At 40.7% G+C, this 14,749-nt stretch overlaps 2 protein-coding genes across 3 annotated transcripts in view; one reads left to right on the plus strand and one right to left on the minus strand.

Annotated features, from left to right (window-relative positions):
- Nucleotides 1–14,749, minus strand: part of LOC126162270 (uncharacterized) — a 101,645-nt gene that overhangs the window by 27,691 nt on the left and 59,205 nt on the right. The window lies entirely within an intron of this gene.
- The window catches only part of LOC126162269 (uncharacterized), a 299,470-nt gene that overhangs the window by 7,596 nt on the left and 277,125 nt on the right, over nt 1–14,749 (plus strand). Inside the window, exon 3 of one of the 2 annotated variants that reach the window (XM_049918664.1) lies at nt 619–972. The exons of the other annotated variant lie outside the window; for it this stretch is intronic. Coding sequence (XP_049774621.1) covers nt 619–680 — 62 coding nt within the window. The 3' untranslated portion in view covers nt 681–972. Of the gene's footprint in view, nt 1–618; nt 973–14,749 lie in introns of those variants that run through there. 2 annotated transcript variants of the gene reach the window in all.

A 14,749-nucleotide genomic window follows, 5' to 3' on the forward strand; every position in this document is an offset into this window, starting at 1 on the left:
TTTTGGGTTGGGCGAACGTTTGGACGGCGGAATACCATTCCTGACCTGTACACGAAGGACAGAGTAAGCGCATTTCATCCAGTCACGCTGGATCGTTCTACTGTTAAGATGGTTTCACGTACGACAAAGTTTTACGGTTACTGGGGACCGGCGGTGCTGACCATTCCCTAAACACAAACTCAGAGATCGCCAAATCAGTTCCCAGCAAACGAAACCGAGATCCCTCAGGTTATCGTCATTTGCCTCGTCACAGGATACATGCGTTGCTCACTGAATGCTTCGCACGCTAGGAGCATTACCTTCCTATAGGAACGTGGTTCTAGTGACATCCTTAAACTATCGAAATAAGCTATAAGTCAGGTTTATTCGCGTCGCCAATCTTCCAACGGTCTGATATAGTACCAGTAAGAATAGGAACCCTGTAACATAGCACACTGTGTGACCCCACATTATCTCTGATACACGACCGTAACATAATCTTGTCACAATGCTGACAGTGAAATTCGTGCTATGTAAAAAAATTGAAGACTTACCGTTGTCTTATCACTAGTAAAATTCAACTGCTGTGTTATTTTTGTACTTCCTACCTTTACTAAAGCTCATTTCTCTTCATTGCAGTTTACGTGGTGAAACCAAAGAGTCAATGCAAACCATACCTGTCAGATTGTCCCAGGAACTAGAAGTATTGAAAATCAGTTGGCTCAGATTGAATCGTCTGCGAGGGAGTGGAGAATAAATAGCTGGACTGCTGACTGAAGACATCTGCTGTTTCCAGAGGAGCAAAGAAACTGGAAGAGTGTCAGAACTTGACTCTTATACTTAAAAATAACCGGTCGAATCTACACATCCAATTCTGTGTCAGTTTCTGATTACTTCACGAAATGCAGTAAATATCATTACTGTAAAGATTAGTGTTAAAAACATTGATTTGTATTCTTTTTATGTTTCTGTTTTTTCTATTACAGTTGTATGCCGACGCAATGAAAGTGTAGTTTCATACGTCATCTGTTATATTAAACGGTTGAAGATATTTCTCTACCTACAGGCTGACAAACGACGGTTTGTTATTAATAACATCAGATACATTTCATCAGTTATCCACGCTGACTCCCTATATTCCCAATGTCCACTTCCAACCTCAACACACTGACTGCCACGAGGACACCGGCGGCCACAGCAAAGACTCACGACTGACGCCACGGCTGGGCCTTACCTGGCCTGGGAAATAAGTGAAAAATTTGTAATCCAGAGGAAATGGTGTCATATCTCACGGTTCTATATAAATTTATTGCAAGCTATTTGAAATATCGCGCCAAGATGCGTGTTCACATTATCGAAGTAGTAAAAGTGACCGTTTACCGTCTTAAATACAAGGTCTTGTCGATTGAAGCGTAAGTAAAGGTGCGTGCCGAAACGTAATGCCTCCGAATTTTTATATGTGAAAACGTATATAGGTTTTTAAATAAAATAAACTTTATTAACACTCTACATCCTCATTCTTTCTGTCACTATGTTTATCCACACCAGATAACAGTTTCTTGATACCCTCACTGTAGAATGTTTGACATTGTTGAAGGGGCCACATCATTACTTCTACTTGCTCCGTTTCATCACTATCAAAGTGAAACCCTGAAATGTTTTCATCGAGTTTTGGAAAAAGATTTCGGGCGGATGGGGCATAGTCGGGGTGTATGGAAGAAGATCTGTTAGCTCGTATACAAGGTGTCGGGTTGTTACACATGTCGCATGTACATGCTGTGTCGTTGTCATGATGAAGAAAAGGTCGCTCCGTCTGTGCAGAAACTCTTCGATTCGTCTTTTCAGTTTCTTGAAGGAATACAACAAGCAGTATCTCGAGCTCTGTCACAGTTACGTAACACACCGCCATGTCACACGCTACAATACGTAGCCCTCGATCGGCAGAGGTTTGCAATTGCGTTATGGAATCGTGAAAGTCGACCGAGTAATATGCAGGACGCGTAATAGGGTAACCCGCATTGTTAACACAATGAAAAACTCGGAGGCATACATCCCGTCTTATCAATACTTTCTTTCATTTTTTCTTGGGTAACATCAAATATCCAAAAAAAAAACATGATGCAAACGAAAGCTACAAAATAGTGTTATACCAATAAACAGAAAGATAAATCGAGACAGGTAAGAAAATCGTTATCAGTTAGATAAGGAAAGCATACGTTAATCATAAATTTATTCTGCTCAGTACTAAAATTAAATGTAAATCCCAAATGGCCACAAACACATAATTTGCTTGATAGGAGTAGACAACAGTGCACACGATTGTGAAAAAATGCCGCACGTCACGGTAGACATTTGATTGCTCATCCCAGTTCAAGACAAAAGTGTATCTACATAACCTTGGTCCGACTCGCTGGTTAACAGAAATGCTTTTCTGAAAATGAGGCTCTGGTAATGCTGTTACTGCATGCAGCGGGGCTGAGAACAAGTAGCACTAATTCTGGGCTGAGGTGGAGCTCTCCCATTAGCTCGGTGAGACGAGAAAATGCCGTGGGAATCGGAGACTCAGATGTTCATGTTGAGTTTACTCCAAACATTCTTTTTCAGTTAAAGCATCAAACAGTATCCAGTTGAAACCTCCAATTGTGGTATGTTACCTTTTTCTATCTGTCTTTATATAAACATTAAGACATAACATATATATAAAACGTCTGTTTTACTCTGTCCATGAGTTAATTAAACACAGTTGAAAATAATAGTGCCACAATAACATCGTCGGTATCCAATGAGGAACAAAAGACGCAATACGTAGGAGACACATTACGTTACACATTATAATACCATTCTAGACATCCATCGTCCAAGCGTATCTTCACAGTGCTGGTACGTAGACAAACGAACAAATTTCACTTTCGGAAAGGCGTTCAACTACCTTGCATTTGCAAATTTCGCAACTAACTGTATCATACGTTGCTGGAACCTACAAAACACGTCTGCATCAACTTTTGTCCAGTTTCCCTCCCCCCTCCACTCACACACCAAGTTAGGCTCCAGTGGATTAAAGTCGGGAGATTGTAGAGTCGAGAAATCGAAAATCCATTTCCTTGGAGATTCTTCTATTCCAAAGTGTGGCAGTATACCATCGTTCTGAAACATAAAGTGTTACTGAATACCAAGAGAAACTTTTCAAACGCATCATGTAATGTATTGCAAAGGAACGAACGATGCAAGGGCATATGCAAATTGTCCAGCAATAGGTAAGGGAGTGGTACTTTCACAATTCTTCTACATTTCTCGCACCCAAGGCTGCAAGGTAATAAATACTAACCTAATGTCACATCAGATTCTTTTCGCGGGTGACGTTGATATTTAGCAAACGATTCGGGGACGCAGGTTTACGACGCCGTACATAGGAGTGAAGGCAAGGCACGGCGGGCACTGTATACAAGTGTGATGAAATCAGGGCAGCACAGGAAACTGACGTGCTGTGAATAACCGATACATTGCAGATAGAAGTGCAGCTAATGAACTGTATGTAGTGACCGAAGAGGGTTGAGGGAACCTGACGTTATAACTATTAAAGAGCGCTCCACTTGTCTCCTCCAGAGGAAATACGTCAGGGGTGTAGCATGAAGGCGAGTGAATAACGATTGATTAAATTGCTCGAAAACCTCGACGACAATCTGGTGATGAATCCCGTTACAGCGGTCTGAGTCATAAAGAGGACTGGATAACTCCTTCAAAGAGTAACGTAAACAACAACAACTCCCACCGAGCAACACTCTTGTTTTGTAGCCGTTTGTGATTTCAGTAATTGTTATTACATAGTCTTGTTGGCTAACGTTCTTAATCAATATACAGGGTGATAAATAAATGCCAGCATGCGAATCTTTAACCAGATTCCAATCGAAAATTTATCTCTCTAAATAAGGCTGAGTGCGTTTAGAAAACACATAACGGGTGAAAACGAGGAGATATCAACAATGTCACATCGTGTAGGGCATTGGAATGTAAAGAGGACTGTGTTACCTCACATAACCGTGCCGGGTCTAGCAGGTCACTGAGTGGTCCGATGAAACATCAAACCTAAGACGCCCATAGAGCCGTTGTTCAAATCCTTGTCAGGTTTCTTTTACATTTTTTGGATTCCCGTTCCCTAGCTCTCGTAGTTTGTAAGTTGTGCATCATTTCAACATAGGACAATGACCTATAAAATGATAGTGGCCTATGGCATGATAGCAGGAACCATTAACCTGGGTGTATGTGTCTACTGACTGCAGAGTGGACAACCATGGCTATTCCTGTCAACTTTATGTAGGACAGCTTCCCGATCAAACGCACAAAAGATAAATATCTTAATATGTTTTTGATGCTGCGTGTTTCCGATCAAAAGGCTGGTGTTGCACGAGCATATGCTACATAGTACCACAGAAGACGCCATCTTGATGAGAATGGTTTTCGTCACCTGAAACACAGCCTTCTGGGAAACGGGTAACCTTCGTATACAAGCAACGCACAGAAGGCGCCCAAGGACAAATCCTATTCCACAGATAACGCAGTTCTTGAAACCATTCAACTACATCACCAAAAGCAGTTCCAGATATGTGAAAAACTGCTTTCTGAAGTGATGCACAATGACCTGTTTTTGTATCATAGCAAGCTAATTCAGCACCAGTGGCAAAAAGACCGAAATGGAAGAGTATAGTTATTTGAATGGATTCAGCAGCAAGTGAAAGATATTGGCCATTTTAAAAGTAATGTGGGATGGACTGACGAATATAGTTTCACTCGTGAAGTTATTTTCAACTCACAACATTCATTACTGATTGGAACACAACATGCATGTGAACATGACATTTCACAACCGCCCTGTAGCGCTCAGGGGTTGTAATAAGTCGAAACGACAGAGAGTATGGTTTGGTAGAGAGGGGTGACTTACGCGTAAGAATGCAGAGAAAAACCGGCAAGTGTTTCGTTGACTTTAATGCATTGAAGTTAAACTGCAGCCCTCCCACTGATCGCAGTGATGGCGCCACGTGGCGTCCATCCATGGATCAGCACCAATACCAGCGGTGGTACCTGCTGCATCGGCGTCCAGCCACCCAGCGTTGCAGAAGTAGCGCTCCTACTCTCGTGACGGCAATGAGGGGTCGCCGCAATACATTAACCTGCGTGTATGTGCATAGGTAGCCTGGGACGTGGCTGGCTGCTCCCTCAAGCACAAATTGTGAACCCCACGTACAGCGCCGGAGGGAAAATAACTGGCCGCCATCGTTGCAGTAAGCCTTAGCAGCCAGGGCATATTCGTGAGAGACCGCAGATTGCTCTTCACCCGGGAGGTCGCTAGTTGGTGCCTCCGACCCGCCCCAGCGAATGGCAGCTTGCAGTCCGCCGGACGATGTCACCCAGAGAGTGGAGGGTAGCGGCCATCTCGCCCCTCGCGCCGGTGCAGCTCCAAGGTGCGGCCCCTCCCCGCCACATCTACTGCGAGTCCGTGCAGCGGAGTATGGTATTAGTTTCAGCGGGTAGGTTGGCCGCCTAAATTCATCACCAGATTGTATTCAACGTAGGCGTGCAATTTAAACAATCGTTATTCACTCAGATTCTAAATATTGACATAGTGGCGGAACAACTACTCCCCATTTGAGCCTCCGGGCTACAACCCTGACGTATTTCCCCTGGAGGAGACAAGTGGAGTGCTCTTTAATTGTTACAACTTCTGGTTCCCTCAGCCCTCTTCGGGCCCTACATACAGTTCATTAGCGGCGCTTCTACGTGCAATGTATCGGTTTTCCACAGCAGGTCAGTTCCCAGTGCTGCCCTGACTTCATCACACTAGTATACCATGCCCGCCGTTCCTTGCCTTCCATCCCAAGTGCGGAGCCGTAAACCTGCGTCCTAGAACAGTTTGCTAAATATCAACGTCACATGACAAAGCCATCCGATATGACATTCGGTTCCTTAACTACTACCTTCCAGCCATTGCTGCACGAAATTTAGAAAAATTCTCCAAAAACCACGCCTGCACATGGCTTATGTTCGTGATGCAGGAACATAAATCTATAGGCTAGAATGGTCAAAGAAGTGCTTTTGATTCCTTACCTATTACTGGACAATTCGCATGTGCTTTGCGTCGTTAGTTCCTTTCCTATACATTCCACGATGCATTTTGAAATTTCTCTTTGTGTTCACTTCCACATTAGGTTTCGGATCGAAGGTACACTGCCACACTTTGGAATAGAAGTACTTCCAGAGAAATGAATCGGTCATGGATTTTCGATGTTCTGGACTCCAGAATCCCAAGACATCAATCCAGTAGAGCCTAAAATGGTATGTGTGTGTTCTTTGTGGTTGAGGGGAGGGGGGAGGCAAACTTAACAAAAGTTGATGCAGACGTGTTGTGTAGCGTTCAGCAACGTATGACCCAGCTAGATGCGAAGTCTTTGCAAATGCAATTTCCTAAAGCGAAATTTGTTTGTGTGTCTACGCACCAGCACTGTGAAGATACGCCTGGGCGATGGATGTCTATAATGGAATTATAATGTATAACATAATGTGCAATTTAGTGTCCCCTACGTATTGCGTTTGTTGTACCTCATTGGATATCGACGATGTTATTGTGTGCACTGTTAATTTCAACTGTTTTGAATTATCTCATGGACAGAGCAAAACAGATGTTTTATATGTAAGAACATTATATTATGTCTTAATGTTTAAGTAAAGACAGAAAGAAAAAGACAACATACCACAGTTGTAGGTGTCAACTGGATGCTGTTTGTTGCTTTTACTGAAAAAGAATGTTTGGAGCAAACTGAACGTGAACATCTGAGTTTCCGTTTCACATGGCATTTTCTCGTTTCACCGAGCTAATGGGAGAGCTCCACCCCAGCCTTCAATTAGTGCTACTTGTTCTTAGCCCCGCTGCATGCAGTAATAGCATCACCAGGGCCTCATTTTCTGAAAAGCATTTCTGTTAACCATTCCTTTGCATCATGCTTTTTTTCTTAGATATCTGATGTTATCCAAGGAAAAAAGAAATCAGATATTGATAAGACGAAATGTATGCTTCAGAGTTTTTCATTGTGTTAACAAAGCAGGTTAACATATTACGCGTCATGCATATTACTCGATCGACTTTCATAATTCCATAACGCAATTGCAACCCTCTGCCGATCGAGGGCTACGTACTGTAGCGTGTGACATGGAGGTGTGTTACGTAACTGTGACAGTACGAGAATCAGCTTGGTGTGTTCCTTCAAGAAAATTAAAAGACAAATCGAAGAGTTCTTTCGCACATGGGGCTACCTTTCCTTCATCATGACAACTATTGTGCATGCACAAGCGCTGCGACATGTGTAACAACCAGACACCTTGTACACGAAACCACAGAGCATCTTCCATACACCCCGACTAGGCCTCATCTGCCCGTCATCTAGGTTCGAAAAGCTGAAGAAAGCTTTTAGCGGACTTCACTTTGATAGTGATGAAGCGGTGCAAGTAGAAATAATGTAGTGGCCCCTTCAACTAAGTCTAACATTCTACAGTTACGGTAACAAGAAATTGTTCTCTCTGAAACATTCCTTTAGAAAAATTTAGTGAATTACTCTGCTGATAAACCCCTTACGTTATTTGATTTTCAAATAGCTGAGCAGAATTGAACGTACTCAGATATTTCGCCCTTTAGCTATACTGATAAACACTAAACTGACACACAATATTTTTAGCGCAACGCAATCTGACTTTCAAAAATCCCTACAAAAGAATGGCTCTGACTAACAATAACCTATACCTTTCATGAATCACTTACCTCAAAAAAATCTTCGTTACTCGAACTACTGCAATACAGCGAGTGCCACTACTGCCAGCTAAATAAAAGATTCTAACTACTGAAGGCACTAACTACTGATAGGCATAGTTAGAAACGTAGCGTTGCGCAGTTGGAGGTGAGCTACCAGCAGTGGTCAATGTAGGGAGAGAAATGGCAGAATTTTGAGTGCGGACGATCTATACATGTATCCATCAGAAAGAGCAAATATGTAATATTGGATATCAAGAACTGATATATATATACAGGGTGTTTAAAAATGACCGGTATATTTGAAACGGCAATAAAAACTAAACGAGCAGCGATAGAAATACACCGTTTGTTGCAATATGCTTGGGACAACAGTACATTTTCAGGCAGACAAACTTTCGAAATTACAGTAGTTACAATTTTCAACAACAGATGGCGCTGCGGTCTGGGAAACTCTATAGTACGATATTTTCCACATATCCACCATGCGTAGCAATAATATGGCGTAGTCTCTGAATGAAATTACCCGAAACCTTTGACAACGTGTCTGGCGGAATGGCTTCACATGCAGATGAGATGTACTGCTTCAGCTGTTCAATTGTTTCTGGATTCTGGCGGTACACCTGGTCTTTCAAGTGTCCCCACAGAAAGAAGTCACAGGGGTTCAAGTCTGGCGAATAGGGAGGCCAATCCACGCCGCCTTCTGTATGTTTCGGATAGCCCAAAGCAATCACACGATCATCGAAATATTCATTCAGGAAATTAAAGACGTCGGCCGTGCGATGTGGCCGGGCACCATCTTGCATAAACCACGAGGTGTTCGCAGTGTCGTCTAAGGCAGTTTGTACCGCCACAAATTCACGAAGAATGTCCAGATAGCGTGATGCAGTAATCGTTTCGGATCTGAAAAATGGGCCAATGATTCCTTTGGAAGAAATGGCGGCCCAGACCAGTACTTTTTGAGGATGCAGGGACGATGGGACTGCAACATGCGGCTTTTCAGTTCCCCTTATGCGTCAGTTCTGTTTATTGACGAAGCCAACCAGGTAAAAATAAGCTTCCTCAGTAAACCAAATGCTGCCCACATGCATATCGCCGTCATCAATCCTGTGCACTATATCGTTAGCGAAAGTCTCTCGTGCAGCAATGGTAGCGGCGCTGAGGGGTTGCCGCATTTGAATTTTGTATGGATAGAGGTGTAAACTCTGGCGCATGAGACGATACGTGGACGTTGGCGTCATTTGGACCGCAGCTGCAACACGGCGAACGGAAACCCGAGGCCGCTGTTGGATCACCTGCTGCACTAGCTGCGCGTTGCCCTCTGTGGTCGCCCTACCTTTCCAGCACGTTCATCCGTCACGTTCCCAGTCCGTTGAAATTTTTCAAACAGATCCTTTATTGTATCGCTTTTCGGTCCTTTGGTTACATTAAACCTCCGTTGAAAACTTCGTCTTGTTGCAACAACACTGTGTTCTAGGCGGTGGAATTCCAACAGCAGAAAAATCCTCTGTTCTAAGGAATAAACCATGTTGTCTACAGCACACTTGCACGTTGTGAACAGCACACGCTTACAGCAGAAAGACGACGTACAGAATGGCGCACCCACAGACTGCGTTGTCTTCTATATCTTTCACATCACTTGCAGCGCCATCTGTTGTTGAAAATTGTAACTACTGTAATTTCGAAAGTTTGTCCGCCTGAAAATGTACTGTTGTCCCAAGCATATTGCAACAAACGGTGTATTTCTATCGCTGCTCGTTTAGTTTTTATTGCCGTTTCAAATATACCGGTCATTTTTGAAACACCCTGTATATATATATATATATATATATATATATATATATATATATATATATATATATATATATATCTGGTTCTTGATATCCAATATTACATATTTGCTCTTTCTGATGGATTCATATATTTATATCAGTTCTTGATATCCACTATTACATATTTGCTCTTTCTGATGGATACACGTATAGATCGTCCGCACTCAAAATTCTGCCATTTCTCTCCCTACATTCACCACTGCTGGTAGCTCACCTCCAACTGCGCAACGCTACGCGCTGTTCACATCTAACTGCCCAACATTACAATGGCGAATTTTCCAACAATGCCAACCAGCCACAGACTGCACACAGCACAGCCAGTGATTTTCACGCAGAGCGCTAGGTGACGTTACCAACATAAAAACCTAAACAGCCTACTTACATCTTGTTTGGAGAAACATAGTAACACGAAGAATAAGGGTGTAGAATGTTAATAAAGTTTATTTATTTTTAAAAGCTTTATAAGTTTTCACATATAAAACTTCGGAGACATTACTTTTGAGCACGCACTTGTGTTTAAGCTTCAATCAAGAAGATCTACGAATTGAGACGGTACACGGTCACTTTAACTACATCGATATTTTGAACCCGAATATTGGCGTGATATTTCAAAGTTTACTTTGCATAATAGCTAGAACAGTGAGATATGACACCATTTCCTCTAGATTACAAATGTTTCTCGTATTTCCCAGGCCAGGTAAGGCCAAGCCGTGGCGTCAGTCGTGAGTCTTTGCTGTGGCCGCCGGTGCCCTCGTGGCAGTATGTTAAGTTTGGAACTGGATATTGGGTTTATAGGAGGTCAGAGTGAATAATGGATGAAATGAATTTGATGTTATTAATAATAAGCCTTTCTTTGTCAGTATTTACGTGTACCAGCAGGTAGAGAAAAATCTTCTGCTGCTTAAATATAAGAGTTGACGTTATGAAACTACACTTTTATTGCTTCAGCATACAACTATTACCGAAACAACAGTAAGATGAAAAGAATACAAATGCAATGCTTTTAATACTAATCTTTACAGTAATGAAATATACAGCATGTCTTAAAGTAATCAGAAACTGACACAGAGTGGGATGTGTAGATTCTACCGGTAATGTTTAAGTAAAAGAGTCAACTTATGACGCTGTAGCAGTTTCTTGGCGCCTCTGGAAACAGCAGATGTCTTCAGTAAGCAGGCCAGCCATTTAAACTTCATTCTCTCGCAGACTATTCATGCTGAGCCAACAGACTTGCAAACTCCTAGTTCCTGCACAATCTGACAGGTATGGTTTGCACTGACTCTTTGGTTTCACCACGTAAACTGCAACGAATAGAAATATGTTTTAATAAAGGTAGGAAGTATAAAAATAACATACCAGTTTAAATTTACTAGTGATAAGACAGCTGAAACTCTTCGATTTTTTTTTACATAGCATTAATCTGACTCTCAGCATTGTGACAAGATTATCTTATGGTCGGGTATCAGAGATAATGTGGGGTTTCGCCAGTTTCTGTACTACATTTTACGAAGACAAGCTTAATAGGCGGAAAATGTTATTATGTGTGCCGTAATAATGCCGCAACTGTCGCAACTGCTGACAAGTGTGCTGTGTGGGGGCGTTCCTGTCCTTACTGATACTATAGCAGACCGTTGGAAGAATGAAAACGCGAATAAACCTGACTTATGGCGTATTTCTAAAGTTTGAGGATGTCACTAGAACCAAGTTCCTCTAGGGGGGTAATGCTCCTGGCGTGTGAAGCATTCAGTAAGCAACACATGTATCCTGTGACGTGCCAAATGACGATACCCTCAGGACCTCGGTTTCGTTTGCTGGGAACTTATCTGGCGATCCCTGAGTTTCAGATTTGGGAATGTTCAGTACTGCCGGTCCCTAGTAACCGTAAAATCAGTCATCTTGACAGTGATGACAGTTACTGACAACAAAATTTATACTCTTGACAGTTTGATTAACAAGAATATTTCAAATGCATGATCATTCCTTCCAATAATATATATATATATATATATATATATATATATATATATATATATATATATATATATATATATATATATACGCCAGCATTGCATGAAGCTGTGTCGAAAAATTCCAACTTAAGAGCAGATATAATTGCGGTTTTTACTGAGGTAAGAATTTTTGCTTTTTTTATTCAGAATACAGTGCCGAAGGTCAGCGCTGCTGTCCTCAAAAATTTATCAGGTTACTAAACCTTTTTATTATTTTGCTGTTTAGGAATTTTTCTGTTTCGAACTTAATAATAAATGAGAAAGGAATTTTTTGGGAATATTAAGTGTGAATTCATTGTTTGCACAGAGACTATAAATGGGAGCCAATTTTGTTCAGAGGTTACATTAAGATTAATTTTTGTTCAGAGCTCACAATAATTAAAAATTCATTTAATTATAAATTGTACTTTTTGCGGGGAGGTTACACTTGGCGACATTCGGCCAGGATAGTATTTCTTTGTGAATCTTCTGAGAAGTAGTCATACATCTGCACTTATTTACTTAAATGTAATTTGCTTCTGGCGCAGCGCATTTACTAATTTGTCACTTTTTTCTTTCACAGATCATCGGCAATTTGTTGCTCTTTGTTGTAATAGTGTTTGTTTCATTTTGAATTGTCTTTGTTTCATTTGTGCTTAATTTTGTTTTGTGAAAAATGCCGCGAAAGACTGTTAACAGTACATCGCAATGTGTAATGAGTGAAATAGCCGACTCAAATTATTTGACCGATAGTACTTGCGACACGCAGTGTAATGATGACAATCCTCCATTTACAGACAATCAGTGCGTACCGACCGCTAGTAATGATTTTAATCCTAAATAGCATTAATGCTACAACTTAATGAAAAACAAAACAAGAATTTCAAACAACTTAGTGAAAAACAAGACAACCTTAATGAAAATTTCAAACAACTTAATGAACAGAACAAACAACATAATGAAAATTTCAAACAACTTAGTGAACAGAACAAACCACATAATGAAAATTTCAAACAACTTAGTGAACAGAACAAACCACATAATGAAAATTTCAAACAACTTAGTGAACAGAACAAAAAACTTAATGAAAAATTAGACAACAGTTCCAGACAGCTTAGTGAACAGGTTACAGACGTTGCCGCACAATGTCACGATACTAAAGTACAATTACGTTAGGAAATTGAGGCTTGTGCTAGGAAAAGTAGTGAAGAAATTAGATCTGTTGCTCAAGAATTAAGGGATATGCAAACAGCTACAACAGAATCACTTAGAGCCGAAATTAGTGCAGTCGGTAAACAATGCTCTGAAAACGCAACACAGCTACGCGACGAGTTTAAATTAATGTCAGCAGAACTTTCGCGCACACTGGATGCAAAAGTAGACGCGAAATTCTACCAACAGAACAGTCAAATTGACGAACGTTTTAATCACCACCTACAAAACAGTGAAACGCGTTACCGTAAATTCATACAGGAACAGAATAAAGTAAAGCGACAAGTTATGGAAACAATTACCGCCCAGAGACAGGAAGATAAACGTAAATTGTTTACGAAAGCAAAAATATACGTAGACAACAATATTGCTACAGTATCAGACGAAATTAATACAATCAAACAGTTGAACACCGAATTGCGCGATGAAATTTCCGATCTAAAATCAAAAACAGATACACAGACAGTAGACTTTCAGACAGTGATAGACAGACTCGAACAATTAGAACTAACACAGGATTCCGATGTCATCGAAGCTGACGTTAAAAAATTGAACGAAACCACACGTAACATACAAAAACAAATTAATGCTTTTGACACTAAAAACAATGTTCAGGTAAAAATACTGACTGAAAAATATGATGAATTGGCCAGTCGTATTGACGTTATTGAAAGTAATATGGCCACAACAGATCAGACGATACTTCACCGATTTCGTTTAATCAAACACCTGAATTCCAAAATCTACAGCAGACAATCAGTGAGATAGATTCGTCGAATAATACATTACGTAAAAATTGTCAACTTTACAGCAAGAGGTAACAGAGATGAAAAATGTTTCAGCGTTTAACACATCACAGCAGACGCCACTTTGCGAACATTTGTCAGACTCACACAGCGTTTATAATTTAGGTAATTTACAGAGAGTACGTGAGTTAGATTCCGAACAGTCACAGACAAATAGATTCTCATACAATCGTGAACCTGTTCAGACATACAGAGACGATATTTTTGATTACAAACATTTTCTATCAGTAAGAAAATTTAAAGTATTTAAAAATGACAGAACTCAGATTCACACCCTGGATTGGATACAACAATTTAGCTTTGCTTTTCCACCGACTTGGCCTGTAACGCACAAAGTTGAATTTATTTGCAGTTTTTTGGAAGGCTAACCGGCAACTCGTATGAGACCGATCGCGAGACAATGCTACTCAGTAGAAGAATTTCAGAATGCTTTTCTGTCAGCGTATTGGTCGAAGACGACACAGCGCGGAATCAAGGATCAATTAATTAGTTTACCGAATTATGAGAACTCAAATTTTCCCAGTGTCACGCAATTTTTTGAGCACATGGTCCAACAAAACCAGTACTTAAGTGAACCATACAGTGAATCTGCACTTATTTAATTATATATTTCTAAATTACCACGATCATTAAGTGTGTCACTTTTAACGGGTCAGCAGAAGGAAAATATTTCGGCATTCAGAGATCTGTTACAGCTTTTGGAAGTGCAGCAATCGGATTATTCGTTTATAAACAAAATTTTTTCATATAGTAACCAAGGTCAAAAAACATACAGCAATTACGATCAGCCACGCAATTTCAATAGCAAAGGTAATAGACGCACTGCAGCCAGGCGACTAGCGCGAGTTTTGGGTTTCTCGTAATGATAAGTTATTTTAGATTATAAAACATATAGATTAGTACTGATTACGTGGTAAATAAGTGTATTAGTGTGCCGTTTAAGTGTACCATTAAAGGTTTCATTTTTCTTTACGTAATATAGCAGAAAACGCGAAAAGACCGTACAGTCGTATTTTCTGTTTACGTTCTGCTGCAGCAAATCTATAGAATTTCGTTTAGTTGTTCCTTGTTCTCTCCAGCAATTTAACTTAGCGTACCCCTTCATTATTTAACTAGCATTTCCGGAAAGTAGCGTAAAGT

Source organism: Schistocerca cancellata, chromosome 2 (assembly GCF_023864275.1).
Source record: "Schistocerca cancellata isolate TAMUIC-IGC-003103 chromosome 2, iqSchCanc2.1, whole genome shotgun sequence".
Taxonomy (NCBI): Eukaryota; Metazoa; Arthropoda; class Insecta; order Orthoptera; family Acrididae; genus Schistocerca; species Schistocerca cancellata.